General features: G+C 37.8%; 1 protein-coding gene across 2 annotated transcripts in view; it reads right to left on the bottom strand.

Annotated features, from left to right (window-relative positions):
- The window catches only part of LOC116776145 (unconventional myosin-Va), a 31,363-nt gene that overhangs the window by 8,904 nt on the left and 5,706 nt on the right, over positions 1 to 16,753 (bottom strand). For both annotated transcript variants that reach the window (XM_061525258.1, XM_061525259.1), the window contains exons 4-27: positions 15,949 to 16,031; positions 15,461 to 15,583; positions 15,092 to 15,222; positions 14,659 to 14,878; positions 13,943 to 14,050; positions 12,839 to 12,954; positions 12,202 to 12,448; positions 11,817 to 11,953; positions 10,111 to 10,309; positions 8,737 to 8,963; positions 8,276 to 8,454; positions 8,018 to 8,098; positions 7,495 to 7,633; positions 7,229 to 7,386; positions 6,797 to 6,971; positions 6,119 to 6,208; positions 5,423 to 5,607; positions 4,730 to 4,986; positions 3,147 to 3,273; positions 2,974 to 3,052; positions 2,455 to 2,550; positions 2,172 to 2,280; positions 1,469 to 1,609; positions 1,148 to 1,227 (exon numbers count right to left, since the gene is read on the bottom strand). In XM_061525258.1, the coding sequence (XP_061381242.1) occupies positions 1,148 to 1,227; positions 1,469 to 1,609; positions 2,172 to 2,280; positions 2,455 to 2,550; positions 2,974 to 3,052; positions 3,147 to 3,273; positions 4,730 to 4,986; positions 5,423 to 5,607; positions 6,119 to 6,208; positions 6,797 to 6,971; positions 7,229 to 7,386; positions 7,495 to 7,633; positions 8,018 to 8,098; positions 8,276 to 8,454; positions 8,737 to 8,963; positions 10,111 to 10,309; positions 11,817 to 11,953; positions 12,202 to 12,448; positions 12,839 to 12,954; positions 13,943 to 14,050; positions 14,659 to 14,878; positions 15,092 to 15,222; positions 15,461 to 15,583; positions 15,949 to 16,031 (3,487 nt within the window). The remainder of the gene's footprint in view (positions 1 to 1,147; positions 1,228 to 1,468; positions 1,610 to 2,171; positions 2,281 to 2,454; positions 2,551 to 2,973; positions 3,053 to 3,146; positions 3,274 to 4,729; positions 4,987 to 5,422; positions 5,608 to 6,118; positions 6,209 to 6,796; positions 6,972 to 7,228; positions 7,387 to 7,494; positions 7,634 to 8,017; positions 8,099 to 8,275; positions 8,455 to 8,736; positions 8,964 to 10,110; positions 10,310 to 11,816; positions 11,954 to 12,201; positions 12,449 to 12,838; positions 12,955 to 13,942; positions 14,051 to 14,658; positions 14,879 to 15,091; positions 15,223 to 15,460; positions 15,584 to 15,948; positions 16,032 to 16,753) is intronic.

Raw genomic sequence — 16,753 nt, 5'->3', positions numbered from 1 at the left:
CTTTATTAGTATATAAAATGTTTCTTTGTAAGGGAAAATCATAGCTTTTTGTTACCTATCCACCCGGTGCGATACTTGTGGGGCGATTCTGACCGAATCTTACGGAAAGATAGATAGGTTCTCAGAGAAGGTTATAGGCACTTTCACAGAAACGACTGAGAATATTTCGTGAGAAGAATAACATTGCAGGTTATAACGTAATTTCTGGTAACGTCTCATACCTGGTTGTAATTTACGCTCGCATGAGACCCGGCCAGATGTATATTTTTTTTCCCAGCTAACCCATCACCAACAACGAACATTGTTCATATTATATAACATTTTTATTGTACTTTAAAAATATGTGGAAATATGCCGGGGTGAGGTCGTTTTTGGTCCGAAATAAACTTTTCTCTTAATATTGACACAACTTGCTACGGAATTTCGATGACGACTGACGCTCGTTGGTTTTGAGATAAGACGTGTGTATAGCATTATGTTATGTCTGTTTGTACGTTGATAACTCCGTGATGTAGATTTTTAAGAGAAATGATTAACGATTTTATTTTTTGTATATATATATATATATATATATATATATATATATATATATATGTTGTTAATTAAAAAGGTATTATTAATTTATTTCAATGTAAAATTATACAGAAAAATACAAGATACATATCGCATATATATATATTAGTTTTAAACTAAGCCAGGCCGCGGTCTTAGTGCGCGCGTCCGAGATTACATTTTGATAAATGGAGATAACAAAGAAAAAAGATTTGTTTGTTCGGACTGCTCCTCAAACATGTATCACGGTTTAAATAATACTACTGTGATGTTGACGAGAGATTTTTTTTTATATTTTAAGTACATTTTTTTTAAATAGTTACAAGAGACTTGAGTAGATCTAGTTGAGAGACGTTCTGAATTCTCAAGTGTTTGTTGATAAGCATTCTCGATGCAGCCCACCGCCTCAGCCTGGTACAGGGTGGCGGGCTACGATTCAATTTTTTTTTTAATGGAAACTTAAATATTGCTTGGTGTGATGTTATAACCTTTCAATATTACAGCTGAATCAATAGTTAGGAAGAGTTTTATTTATAAAAATGTATATATGTATATGTGTGTGTGTGTGTGTGTGTGCGTGTGTGTGCGTCCCCACCTGATTGGTCAGCACGCTCTTGAGTTGTATGCACTCGTCCCTCCGTCTGTCCAATTCGCTTTGCATAGCGCTCAATTGTTCTGGAAATATTATGACACATACAGAACACATTGACCTGCATGCTAGGAACCGTCGCGGAAGACGAGAGGTATTGTGTTTTGTTCAGAAATTAATACGTTTCATGTTAGTATATATTATAAAGTAATTAATGCATAATTTACGTAAAATGCCTCTCACTTCACACAAAAACCGATAAAAAGTATCTATGTCCCTCTCTTTTTACATATCTACAATATAGATGTATCTCTATCTCTCTCTCACCCAGCACTTCCCGCGAGAGCGAGGTGTCCGCGGCCCGCAGCCTGTCCAGGTGTTCCCTCAGCTTCTTGTTCTCCATCTCCAGCTCTTCGACCCTGAACCGGTCGCTGTCGGGGCGCGGCCCGCCCGGCGCTGAGAGACGACCTGGCCAACAATACAATAGCCACATGAAGTGACAGTATTCAGAACTATTTGACGTCACAGTCCATTAGTGACGCGGCTGAAGTTCAAAACAAACAGTCGTAAGTCAATCAGTCAGTCGACGCGGTTAGCAACTACAAGGGGTTACAGAAAAAATACACCCGACTGTTTTATATGACACCATAATAAGTGAATTTAGACTTCGTGTACAGAAATGTAACTGAAGTAAGTTAACGTGAAGAAAAAAATTAAATATTTTTAAACTTATATGTACATAAAACGTACTAACTGTTAGTGTGACACGGTGACGTCATGTTATATCAGTACAGACCAGGGGTTCCCAAACTTATGTTGTCTATGGCCCGCTTTGATAGTGAATATTTTTTTTGCGCCACCATTTTTCCATCCACTGAAGAACCACTATAACTTTTTGGCTAAATTAAACTACAAACCACCCCCCAAGGACTATACATAACTTCCCATTATTTTCTGGGTGTCTTAGCGCCCCTACATGCCTGTAGTACCGCAAGGGTTTTTGGGAAAGTCTGGTTTGGACAAAACGTACTTGCGAGTCTATCTTCCAGGTCCGCAGCTCTCTTTGTAGTCCGCGCCAGTTCACCCTGCAGAGCTGATATCCTCGTCTGCATGCGAAGCACCAGCCCAGCATCAGCGATCTTAAACAAACAAATATTCTTAGGACAACAATTACTTGTATTATATTATATACCAGGACATGTTTAAAAATATAAACATTCAACAGTAAATCAATCTTTTCTCCTTCATGTTATCCAGCATGTCCTGCACCCAGGTGCATCCAGGTGTTGCTATGTATCCCGGCGTGTACTAACCGGCATGGGTCCGTTGTGCTGGCCAGCGGACCAGTTGACCGCCTCCAGCGCCGGCCGAGTGGTCTCCACCGAGCGAACAGACCCGTAACCGAAGTCCTACAACGACCAATAGCCTTGTTATAACCTATCTACATACCTTTCAAATATGATTGTAGGAAAAACTGCGCTCACTCAATGAGTGTACATAGTAAATGTACTCCTGCACATATATACTATAAGACTAGTAAATAAGGGAAAATATTATTTATATTCCTTGCTTATAATAAATGCAAGTGTGTTTGGGAGTTATAAAGTTTTACTAAGTATATATATATATATATATATATATACTTTGTAGGGATATCAAATTTAAATATCAGAATTTATACATATATGCAACTGTGTTTATATTTGTATCAAACAAAAACCACTGAACCGATCCTGATGAAACTCTACAAGGCCGTCGAGATAATCACATATGAACTTTGTTTTTAATACATAGGAGTAAACTAGTGTTTAATTCGTTAAAACAATACAAACATCTTCCACTGTCGTCTCTTGCTGTGAGTTAATGCTGACATCGGATAGAGACCGCCTGTGTTCTTTGGGGGCTGGAACTCTGTGGTTATAAGATTTTTTGTTAGAGCGAAGGTTACGTCGTATGTCAAAGGTTATTTTTGTATTAGTAAGTTAGTTAGTTGTCTGCTATTAACCTCTGTAACGTATCGATCCTCTCCTGCATCTCGTACTGCGACGACAGCATCTTCTGTCGACTCTGTCTCTCATTCTCCAACTCCAGCCGCAGAGCTCTCTTTTCATCCTCGTGTTGTTTATCGCGATCTAAATAAGACATATATAGTGAAATCACTTAAAATCAATGTTGTATTTTGTTATTCCCATTAAATTACAGTCCACTGAACCTAAACTAAACATACATTTAAAGTCTAGACGACATTTAAATTCTGTAAATTATAAGACCCATATGTTTCAGGATTTTTTGTCCTTAATAAGAATTTTGAACTATTAATATAAACAGCTCTCTTCCACTTCTTCCAGCTCAGTTCCCTGTTCACTAATCTTAATAATCCGAAGGCTTAATACAAAAAACAATCTCATTTGGTAATTTTATACCCATCACCACCATAATATGGTAATTTTTATTACCACGCGGTACAACTTGAACAGAATCAATGTAACAAAATATCCCCAGTGTTACCAGTACCTCCACAAATAATTGTTAAAAATATAATAATATAAATCAGAACTAATGAATGCAATTTTATCATATTTTTTTAAAAATCGAAACGAATATATTTTATGATTTTCCTTTTCGCATAATCTTAAAAGCTGACCTTTCCAAAACTGTGCTCTCAATTCAAACTCCTTGGACCAAACTGTCAAATTGCTTGACACATCATCAGCCTCCTCAACAACGATCTCCGGCGGCATCACCATCGAGCTTACTCACCACTAACTAATGTATAACCTCCTCATATATTACTTCGTGAAATACAAAAAAATATATAAATTCGGTATACATTTATCTGACACATTCTATACTAACTTTTTTTTATTAATCAAACTTAGATCAGTCATTTCCTGACAACTGACCATATGTTCAATAAATGATATGTTAAGTCTAGTCCTATTCTATGTATATATTTGTTTATGATATGCCAGCACGTCAAAACACCGATAATGACCGATTTAATTGAAACCAATCACGTCTTAATCTACACATACCGTTATCAGATAACTATTATCTCGTCCGTCTATCATCAGATACTGTCGTTTGGAAGTTAAAAAAATTAACAATTCAATGTAATTAATTTAAAACGACGTGTCGGTTCGCTTTCATTTGAAGAAATGAACGGCCTCGAACGACTCACGCGCAAAAACCAAAGTGTCTTAGACTTTAAATAAAAATCATGAATTTAAGTAAGTTATTCCAACAAAATGGACTTAAAAATTACACAAAAAAAAATCAATTAAATATATCAGATGCGGATAAACTAGCGCTCGACCGCGGCTTCATCTCTCCGGAGTTTAGATTGAATTCACGGAACAAATGTGGCCAGAACATCCAAACACATCATCAACGGCCAGCGGCGACATCTAGATCTATTCGGTAGCTTTTACAATACAGAGTAACAGACACACACACACACACATAAACATTCATCGCCTCACTGTATAACTGTTTTTATTTATAATATTAGTAAAACACACACACACACACATATATATATATATAAAATTCTTTCAATATATATAAAATCATAAAAACAGTTCTCACCAGATATAAGCATCGAGTAGTGCTCCTTGGTCGTCTCCAGTTCGCTCGACAGCTTCTCGCTGTTCGCTTCGAGTTCATCTTTATTCTTCTTATATTCCACTTCTATCGTCTTCTTCTCTTCCAGCAGACGTTTGTTCGCTTCCCTCTCAGCCGTCAGCTCCGCTTGCAGCTTGGCGAGCAGGTTATCCTTGGCCGCGATGTCCACTTTGAGAGCTTTCACCTCTATTGTCAATATCTTGTGATTCTCCAATTTCGATCTAATGTGAAACATGAATTACATCAAAATATACACAAAACATTTAAATTTTATTGTGCTAGAATTATAATTAGAAATAGCAGGAGAACTCAGAGGAATTCAAACTGGGAAAAATTAAAGTTACAATAATATATTATATGACATTCAAAAAGTATGAGGTTTTAGTGTTTAAATAAAGCGCTTGATTACAGATTGATCCGACAAAATTACCCAACAGATTGAGGGACGAAAAAATTTTCCAGTCTACGATCTAATAACTAATTTTAGTAACTATTTAAATTAAAAAACATACCGTTATTGAAGCACCGCAGTACATTATCATTGAAAAACTTTTTTTTTTTTTTTTGTTTAGGAAAATCTTGCTTATTTCGTAGGTATTCAAAACTTATCCAATACAACTTAGATTTAAATTTAAAGTCAAATAATTCTAGACCTACCTGAGCTCTGTGTTCTGTGCTTGCAGAGGTCCCACGGCGCTGGATTTCTTGATCTCCTCGTTGAGTCTCTGTTGCAGACTGATGATTTTGTTTTCCAGACCCTTGTTCAAAGACTTGACGTGGTCCAGGCTGCGAGCTTCTATACGCAGTCTCTTGTATTGCCGACGCGCTAGGAAGCGACGGACCTGGGGAAAGGCTTGTGTTACTATAAGGTAATAGATTTTGTTCTAATAACAAAGGCGGTAAACGGACAGATCTGCAACATGAAGGATGTTGCGGATGCGTTGGCGGCCTTGGCTGTTGAAAAAGGAGGAAAGGGTGGGAAAAGTGAAAGGGCTATCATCTCTCTCACTCATCGGACGAAAGGCAGCCATTAAAGACTACTTCACGCCGATCTTCCGTGAGAGGGCGGTACTTCCCGGTCGAGCCAGCCCATGTTCGTGCTGTAGTGACCTGACCACAGCTAAGCTAAGCTCTACCAACTTATAAATCAATCCTCTTCACTAAGTTCTCCTACCTTGATCTTAATATATCGAAAAAGTGGCCTGTGTAATGTTCCATCATCACAGCTTATTTACAGACAAAGTTCCGTCCAAATCGACTCAGAAGCAATTCTTTAATATATCACTTATATGCTGTGTTTTTATATATCTTAGATTAAATAAATATATTATATATCGTAGTATGGAGACGTACCGCTGACTGACAGATGATGATTTGCTGCCTTCGCTTCCTGACTCTCTGCCGGACGAGGTAGCCGCGGGCGTATCGCTGAATACCGATAGTCTGGAACAATTCATTATTTAGATCGAACAGATATCCAACAAAAAACGAACAGTTTAAAGTCGATTTAGTACACACACTAATCTGCCAAGAATAATATGTAAACATGGACAGTGTTCAAAGGAAAATCTCCCGTAATCGAATGGATTTAAGCTATATATTTGTACCAAAGTCCGAGTCTGGTCGAGATTAAATACACTCAGGAGATAAATACCAACATTGTTACATAACATACGTCAGATGAGTGACGCAGAATCTTTGGTTCAAACAATTGGTTGGAGCATATATAGCAGCCGGCTCGGACTTGGCAACAGCCGACGGAAGCGCTGGATTCGTATAAGCCATAGATATGATGCGGACGCTCCGTCTGGAGAGCACACTTGCGAGCACTTACATTGGACTCTCGGTTACGTTAATCTTACGACTTCTGTTATTGATAAACATTAAAAGTGTGCACTTTTTATTGCTCCAAGTGTACATACGCTAACTTGTCCACACTACGTCAAAACCTGGACGAGTTGCGTGCCGGCAGCTGTCCTATTTGAGTCAATGTACGGAACGATTAACACTAATAGCATCAGATATACTAACAGCCTTAAGTATCCTCTTGTTCTTGTACAGCCTCCTGGCCAGGTAGCCTCTCGCCACCGCTTGCAGTCCAATCGCCAGCTTCCTCATCCTCTGGAACTTGACCCTGGCCAGCCAGCCGCGTACTGTCTTCTGGATCTTGATAGCAGCACGGTTACGCCTAATCTCCTGAACTTTTCTGTATATGGACACATCATCATTATATTAGCAATTCATTTCTGTTATGTCTGTATAAACTATAAGATGTCGCTGTTTTAAATGAGTCTAGAGTCTAGACTGATGTTCACACAAGTCTAGTTATAAAATTATCGTGAGTCATGAGCGGGGGAAGAGTTTATATCTATCCTACAAATGGTATGGTCAATCGAATACCCGGTATATATATAGCCGCTCCTATCCCCCCCCCTCTTAGACACCTATATACATATAACTGACCGTCTAACAAGGTATCCCCTCCCTCTAGCCTGTAGTCCGATGAGCGCGCGCCGCAGCCTCGCGTACCGCCGCCTGGCAAGGAACCCTCGGACACAGCTCTGGACACGGACGCAGTACAGACGTTGGAGATCAGCTCGGATCTTCTCCAGGTACGCCACCTGGATTATATTACCTTTAGTATGAGTTACTTTGAGGGATTAGAATGAACATACACACACACACATTGCCGCACACACACACACAGATAGCAATTATAGAACTCATACCTGCCCGGCCCTGAAGAATATTTTGGTGGCACCGAACTGAAACTTATCCGGGTCTTTCAAATGTTTCTCCAATATTTTGGAGCACGTCGCCTTAATATTGGATCGATCTATCTCTTTGTAAAGGCAGAGGAGACGGTATCTGAAAAGAAATTTTAATATTTATTCAAAAATATATGATTTTTTATTCATCTTATACTTTCCTATTACGCTGCATCCTTTTAATTGTTCACAGATTAAAAAGAGGGTAGATAAGTTCATTAAAAATAAATTTAAAAAAGTCTCTGTATGGAATACTCGTCAATGAGTAGAAACATACCTATAACATTTACTAGATCATAATGTTATATAGGAAAAGTCAGCTGCAAAACTACCGCTTGTGACTTACCTATAGCTTTGTGTACATCATAACATTATATTTTACTCGTGTTTCAAATTATTTCTCAAGTGTTATAAGGAATAACTCTATATATCAAGCTTTGGGCAATTACAGGTTTCTGATACACTTTGATGGATGGAAAATTACCTCTGGAAGAAGTCCTGGTACAGCCACCTGGATGGGAATCCAGCTGACGATATTCGTATAGTCTCCAACACGCCGCATGCTCTGGAAAATTGTCTCAATGCTAAATAATGTAAATTTACAATGCATACTGTATGAAAATATGTGCTAAGGAATTCTGTTTTTTTGCCAGGCTTGTCACTCCGTACTCACTCCAGCTGCATCAAGAATATACGTCCAAAGAAAATTCGACTTATCATCAGGGTTGTCACCGATGCTCACCTCAATTGGTTGACAGCCCTGGCCGCGTCGAACTGGAACGGCTGCTTGGTGTCATTCGGCTTGATGCAGCGCACGTAGTGTGGAGTCGTGGCGGAGAGGGTCGCCATGAGAGCTGATAGGGACGCCCTGAACTGAGAGCCCACAGTTTGTTTCTGACCGGATGCTCGACGGGGAGGTTGCTGAAGACAAAGATTATTCGATGATTAATAATATTCGGAAGTCACTTTGAACCGGATATGCTTCTTTTTTCAATGCTTTTGACAATTTATGTTCAAGTATTAGATCAGATTTGAAAGGTTAACCTAAATGAAGGCTTAACAGTTAACAGAGTAAAGGATACCTTTTTATATTCATGCTCTAATTTCATTGACAGAAATTCAATTAAATTTTTTTTTTTTTGTATTTTATACAAAGAAAATTATTTTCTGCCAACCATTACTTAAACAATCCTATCAACTCACAGTGAGGCTACTTAGAGCCATGGATGGAGTGGCCTTTCTTCTGGAGGGTAGTGGTAGGGTCGCTGAGTGGTCGACGCTGGCTTCAGCGAATATAACGTGTATGAGCCGGCAGGTGGTCGCGGTCTTCACGCACTCCAGCTGCTCCTCCAGAACCGTGTCCCGATTCTTCTCCAGAAACCCGCCGCATTGGTATTCAACGTTATCAGCGAAGTGTTTTATTATGAACGCTGTGAAGGAATGTCAGTTTGAACTGGATTATGTTGAATGGTCGGTCTACATGGCTGTGTGTGGCGCGGAAACTATTGAACGGGATTATATATATATATATATATATATATATATATATATGTATATTCTATTTATATGACTATAATGTGATGGCGATAAAAAGATCCAAAAATTACGAGAGCTTAGAAGAAAGAACTAATTCCTCGATAATTCTGTACATTTAAAGTTTTTGTTTTTCGGCAGACTTAAAGTCTGTGATTTTTTTGTTTATAAATCTCAATAATCAAAAACACTGACCACAAATATACTTTTTTATATAAAACATGATATCCTTAGACATCGGCGAGTTATTTAAAAGCGACTGTTTTGCTCCAACGGTTCCAGTCAGTTATGTTGTGAACGCAATTTGATATCTAAGTATTAATTTATCCCGTACTAGCTTGTGCCGGCAACCTCGCCCGTCTAGACTATGATAGTGGGATCACAGAGAATCGCATGTGTAATTAAAAAATACCAAACCACAGCACACTATTTATATACTGTACCGAGTAACTAACTGTCACTGTCACTGTACTGTCACTGTACTGACTAACTGTCACTGAAAAATACAGTATCAGGGAACTACTTAGAATTTAGGCAACAAATTATAGCCTCTATATAAATCTGATGATGTCCTCGTGTCTGTAGAAAATATCACAAAAGTACACGCGACCTATATCGCTTTTCGATTTTATTTATTAACAGAACCGGACAGTCTAACGAGGAGACAACGAAACGATATTGAATTACAGCGAGCGTTTTGATAAGACGATTGAAGCGACCGCGGGGACTGTAGTGTTGGGCGATGAAAAAAAATAAACATCGCTAATAACACATTCACAATGTACTGGAAGAATGCAACCACTATTCCTATAGAACATTAATTTTTACTAATACGAATGAATTCAAACACACAGAGCTTATGTAGTTTTTAATATAAATTTAACTAATATTTAGCGGATTACTACGCTGCTGCAAAGTAACCGAAACGTCGGGAGAGTGTAGTTAAAATAATAAAAAACGCGTAGTAAGCCGAATATATTAGTTTCATTCGAATGAATACTCGCGAGAGTCTTACACGTCATCAGTGCCTACGTCGGACCTTACCGGCGTTGCCGAACCTCGGTTTCATGAAGTGCGGGTACTTGGAGCACTTGTCGTGTAGCTTGGCTACGAAACCCTGGTCGGAGCCCTGCGGCACGCGGCACTCCTCGTCCAGCAGGGCCAGCACACCTAACCGGTCCTCGATCAGGTCTATGCAGGGCTGGTTGTCGTAGAAGTCTATCATCTTCCATGATATTTGTTCCTAAATATAAAAATAATTAAATTGATTTTTATATAGAAAGTTAATTTGTTAGTAATAAGCATTGATTATATATATATATATATATGTATATATATGTATATGTATATATATATAATTTTATATAATCATTATTATTACTATTGCTTTTCGTCAAAAACATACAAAAATCTATATAGATAGGTTTGCAATAAAATCTCTAAGGTAAAATTTTGTCAATCAAGGACTAAATTAATTCCGTTTTTAATATGTATATATATATATATATATATATATCTTTTGTTATATATATAAAAAAGACATATTAACATAATTTATCTCTCGCGGACACCATCCGTAATGTATGTAAATAGTTTTTATTACTGTGGACGCTTAATTAAAATGTCAACACAAAACCTAACTTATCAAGTAAAAAAATGTATAGTTTTAATCTGTACCTGTGATGATATACTTTATAAATAATCCACTTATACATTTTAGTACAAACAGTTGTATATTTTTTTCTTGCTAAATAAGGCCCGAGCTTCATTTAAACACACAACATGGTTCAGTTCTAACGTCCTTTTGAAATGAAGGTGATATCTTCTCCTCTTGTAGTTCTCCCACCCCCACAAAGCCTAAAGTACGTACTCCTGAATACCTCTCCCTACCCTGGATATCGTCTCTTCTTGTAGTTCTCCCACCCCCACAAAGCCTACAGTACGTACTCCTGAATACCTCTCCCTACCCTGGATATCGTCTCTTCTTGTATTTCTCTAACCCCCACAAAGCCTACAGTACGTACTCCTGAATACCTCTCCCTACCCTGGATATCGTCTCTTCTTGTAGTTCTCCCACCCCCACAAAGCCTACAGTACGTACTCCTGAATACCTCTCCCTACCCTGGATATCGTCTCTTCTTGTATTTCTCTAACCCCCACAAAGCCTACAGTACGTACTCCTGAATACCTCTCCCTACCCTGGATATCGTCTCTTCTTGTAGTTCTCCCACCCCCACAAAGCCTACAGTACGTACTCCTGAATACCTCTCCCTACCCTGGATATCGTCTCTTCTTGTAGTTCTCCCACCCCCACAAAGCCTACAGTACGTACTCCTGAATACCTCTCCCTACCCTGGATATCGTCTCTTCTTGTATTTCTCTAACCCCCACAAAGCCTACAGTACGTACTCCTGAATACCTCTCCCTACCCTGGATATCGTCTCTTCTTGTATTTCTCTAACCCCCACAAAGCCTACAGTACGTACTCCTGAATACCTCTCCCTACCCTGGATATCGTCTCTTCTTGTATTTCTCTAACCCCCACAAAGCCTACAGTACGTACTCCTGAATACCTCTCCCTACCCTGGATATCGTCTCTTCTTGTATTTCTCTAACCCCCACAAAGCCTACAGTACGTACTCCTGAATACCTCTCCCTACCCTGGATGTCGTCTCTTCTTGTATTTCCCCCCCCCAAGCCTACAGTACGTACCCCTGCATTCCTCTCCACCCTGGAGCTCTTCCTCCTACCTTAATATACTCGTCTTGCTCCAGCTTGAACACGTGCGAGTTAAACTGCTGCTGCAGCTTCTCGTTGGCGTAGTTGATGCAGAACTGCTCGAACGAGTTGATCTCGAACGTCTCGAAGCCGTATATGTCCAGCACACCTGGAGATCCAGTTATATGAGAATTATATTAAGAAAATATATAACAACTTTTATAATGATATTTGGTCACGAAAGTTTACGTAGAATGTTTCTAAATAATCATTGTAAAATATACTCTAATACAATAACAGGATGGTCTATATTTGAAGTATAAGATCCAAGACCTTATATGCAGTGTGTTAGACGAAATATTTGCGATAGCTCCGCAAAGTGCTATTGTCGTCGAAAAATGAACTCTAAATACATACCAATAAAGTGTTTTCTGGCATGCCCTGTGTCGAGGGCCCTATTCACAGCTCGTACCAGCCATGCGAATAGTTCCCCATACATTCTCTTGGCCAGAGCGTCCCTCGCGAAGACAGCCCTCTGTAAGTCCATCCTCGACACTATAACCTCGTGGGCGGAAGCTATCCGCTTGTGTGTCAGCCATCTTGATATTTCCGGTTTCGATATGCCCAAAAGCGCGCATACTGTTATTATATGGGGGTCGTTTATCTGTGGGATGATTAGTCGATTGAACTAAATGATTTCAAAAAAGAAGAAAAGTTTGTCAATTACTTATCAAAATTTACTTATCAATTTAAACGAGAATTTCAATATAAATAGAAATCTAATCAAGCGAACACCTTGTATAATATGTATCTCTTGTACATTAGGACATTTTCTTATAAGCTTCTAAAATTCATTAAAATACCCTCTCTTAACAAGCAGAACCAGCATAAAATGGACTTTGTATATAGTAGAACAGAGTCTATATTTGAGTGTATTATTCTCTCTAACCACACATACAAAGACTAAACCACACACACTTATATATACAATAAAGTTGTATGTGCAAGGTGAAATCGACTTTACTGAAACGTCCCAAGGTTCATAATACATTACATCAATATAGGCGCCGTCTTCATCGCTCTCGTCGTCCAATTCAAAGTGTATATTACCGAGATGCAAGATGGCCGCCAGTACTGTGAACATGTTCTGTTGCTCCGACTCAGTAACGCCTGGCAATACAATAATATTCTGTATAGTCCGCCCTTAAATTAACAACTATCAGGGTTAAAGTAGACTAAAATGTACCATCTCGGCGGCCGTAAAGCTAAAGGGCGATCTCTTCCAGACCACAAACATTACATATTAAAATTAAATATATTTTTTTTACGTAATGTCTTAATTTTTTTCATATATTATAAATCATCGAGATTTTTTTGTCTTTACAATATGGTTGAATTTTATGGCTACATAATTTTTTATCCAAAAAATGTATCATAAATCGTTCCGCGCTTAAAGATCGGCTAAGCGAATATTGTAGTGTTCTCGACATTCAGCGGCAGCGCCATCTCGTGACGAGCGGACGGAACTATTAGCATACGTAGAACATTCCGTTTGTTAACGTTTGTGAACAAGTAGGAATATGAAAGAGGATGTTCTAGTAATCGGATTGCCGTGTATAAGAGAGCCGCTAGGACGTTTTCGAGTCAGTCCTTTAGTAGTGACATACAAGCGATAATACCTGGGATATTATCTACTATTGTAAATAATTGAATTTTTGCGTTTTCTATTAAATGCCGTGTTTATTTATTTCTTTATGTACCAAGAGTTAAAAAAATTAGTTACAAAAGGAGAGTGATGTACAAAGGATAACTTATCTCTTAAAAGAGATCTCTACCAGAAACCCTATTGATAGAGGAAACTAGATGAGAAAGCGTGGAGTAGGTACAATAGAAATAGAGAAGGAAAAAAAATAAAGAGATTTATATATAAGTATACAAAAAAAAAAAAAAAATATATATATATATATATATATATATATATATATATATATATATATATATAATAAAAGGAAATTATATAGCCAATCGAACCCTAGCTCGGAATAATATACTATATTTTTCTATAACCGCCACAGCAGTTTTTTCGTTTTCAAGTTAGTCTCCTTTTTGCGGATCATAAACGTCTGTAATACAGATCGCTAATAGTGGAAAAGTGTACCCAAAGTAGTTAGAGCATTTCTTGTTTCGTGGAAGGCTTTAAGGTCGTTGACCCCGTCTATTTCTGGACTTCCGCCCTGGTTCAGGTAGTGGAAGGTGTCTTGGTGGTCTGGAAATCAATCAGACTGTTTTATGTTGGCCTATATGGAAAAGGTTTCATAGAAGATTCATAGGTCTTCTAAGACTGGACAATATACTAGCATTAGTTAAATTTATAGTAGAGTAACATAAAATAATTTTATTATTGAGATAAATATTTAAAAGTTAACAGACAAAAACTTTTCTTGTTTTGGATCCGGTAAAGTGAAAATCTATTTTACTGACAAGAATCTGGCCAACTAATAACAAAAATTCTAAAAGACCTCATGACTATATGAAAAATTTCATTTATTTTTAATAAAATATAGCCCACAGATAAGATATATTATAATGAGATCTAAGACTTTCGCGACTTCTTATATATGGTATTAACAAAAACGTGCAAAAAAAAAAACTATTTTGTTTTCTGTATGCTTAGCACAAGTTAGTCTCTAACTACATACGAAGCGTTTCCCGTATCTCATTCAAAAACCTACGTCAATGCTATTATGGAGTTCTAGGAATTAAGAACTGTTAACGCTATATAGAGTGAAGATGCAAACTTGTTGTAAGAATAAGTGTCACTTATTTCAACGATAGAATTCTCACTTACTCCTAAGTATAATAACAATTGCTTACCCAATTTCAATTCTGGCAGCAAATGTTTAGCAGCGCATAGCTGGTAGAAGATGTGGTAGTTCCTCTCACCGGAACTCTGATAGACAACCCTCGACTTCTCCAGGAGGTAGGTCCTCATGCTGGCGCCGGATATCCGGTACATTTCGTCAAAGTGGATCTCTATGAACTTACCGAAACGCGACGAATTGTCATTGCGTGTTGTTTTCGCGTTACCTATAGCCTGAAATTTATTATAAGCACTTATTTAGAATATCGAAAAAAAGCTGGCTAGTAATAAATTTAACAGTATACTCAATATTTAGAAGACGGTCTTCTCCAGTAGCTCATAGCTTTAGCCGTATGAACAATAAAAAACTCAAATCTATTAAATTTAACGATCTACCCAAAAGACCGATTTTTTTTCCAGTAGACCAGAGGCTGACAAGAGACTTACCTCCATAATAGGGCTGGAGGCTAATACTTTTCTTTCTACATGCGTCTCACTAGTATTTCCTCCGACGGCTGCAAAATATCTCATGGCATACTTAGCCGACACAGTCTTCCCGGCGCCTGATTCACCGCTCACTGTCAAATAATATAATTATCATACAATCTATGAGACTATATGAAAGGAAATCAAAGAAAATACCAGGACCATCAAGCTAAGGTTCATATACAGGCTTCGTCTTTAGAAATATTTACAAATAATGTATAAGTTACACAAAAAATGTCTTAATATGAAAAGTTATAAATGGATATCAAAGAAATCGGATGACTTATAAAACTAAGAACATGACCAAATTTCGAATGACCTTTAACCTACCAATTATACTCTGATCTCTCCTCTCTCTCTCCAACTTGGTGTAGGCTTCCTCGGAGACGGCGAAGATGTGAGGGTCAAGGTCACCCATGGACTGGCCGCGGTATGCCATGATTGTTTCATCACCTGGTTGGAAGGATATAAACGAGTGAAAAGACTGAATGGACGGAAAGTCCTAGACTGGTCATCAAGATACCCAGAAGACCCATACTTTATAATGTACATCGATGATAATAATCTCAAAATTTATAGTAATATTATCAATATGCTCTGCAAACAGAGGCATCTTGGTTTTTATTGGTTTAGCGTACATTAGAAGTGTCAAATCTTAACCAACACAGCTTTTTTAAGACGAATTTATCGGCTATTTTGATATTTTCCAAGTCAGTTTAAATGTCAATATGAAGGTCTTAGCCGGGAGCTATTTCACACAGATCGATCTGAAATTAACGGCACATAAATGATTTATATAATTCTGTACACAATCTCACCATAAATAGGCAAATCGTAATACGGGTTTATAGCGACGAGTACGATCCCGCAGTATGTGTATATTGCGTTCCGGTCACAGAATCTGTAAAAAAATTAATAATAATCAATATATATATATATATATAAGGAATGTTCCAGCGATACATTAACCCATCACGATATCTCTGAAACCATAAGGCGTAGAGACTTGAAATCTGATAGTGAATACTTTTTTGGTGAATGTCATCAAACAACGATATTTACAAAATTCCACCCGCAAGGGGTCAATAATAAAAAAAATCGCGTTTCAAAATATAACTCCTACATGCTTCGAACTCGGTAGGAAACCTCTATATGCGATGTAGAAATTATCTGAGAGCGAATGTCATAACTCATCCCCAATAATGATTGCGGGGGTGGATGTTGACAGTGAAAATGTTATCCCATGCGAAGCGGGAAGGCAGCGGCTAGAATTAGTATAGACACTATGATCCCCAAAATAGTCTAAATGAAGCCCTTAATGTTTACATTGATATAACAAAATAATGGGTTATAAATATATTTTTTTTTATTTTTCGCCGAGCTTTGGGAATTACTAGAAATACGTTGGGGTCTTTCTGACCCGTGAACATTTGTAAATAGTCTAAGAGAAACAAAACTTTTGAAACCTCTTATATGGGCTATGAGTGACCTATAAATAGTTTTTTCCCTTAATTAAAAATTCCTTGTCAAAATAATTCCAAAAAGATTTAGATATATGGTGGTAGGAATAAATTCCAAATCTTCAGCACGACTTCTTCTGCGTTTATGTTCCGCCACTGATAT

This window comes from Danaus plexippus, chromosome 28, assembly GCF_018135715.1.
Source record: "Danaus plexippus chromosome 28, MEX_DaPlex, whole genome shotgun sequence".
In the NCBI taxonomy this organism is placed as follows: Eukaryota; Metazoa; Arthropoda; class Insecta; order Lepidoptera; family Nymphalidae; genus Danaus; species Danaus plexippus.
The sequence above is the reverse complement of the archived record's forward strand: the minus strand, read 5'-3'. Positions and strand labels throughout refer to the sequence as shown.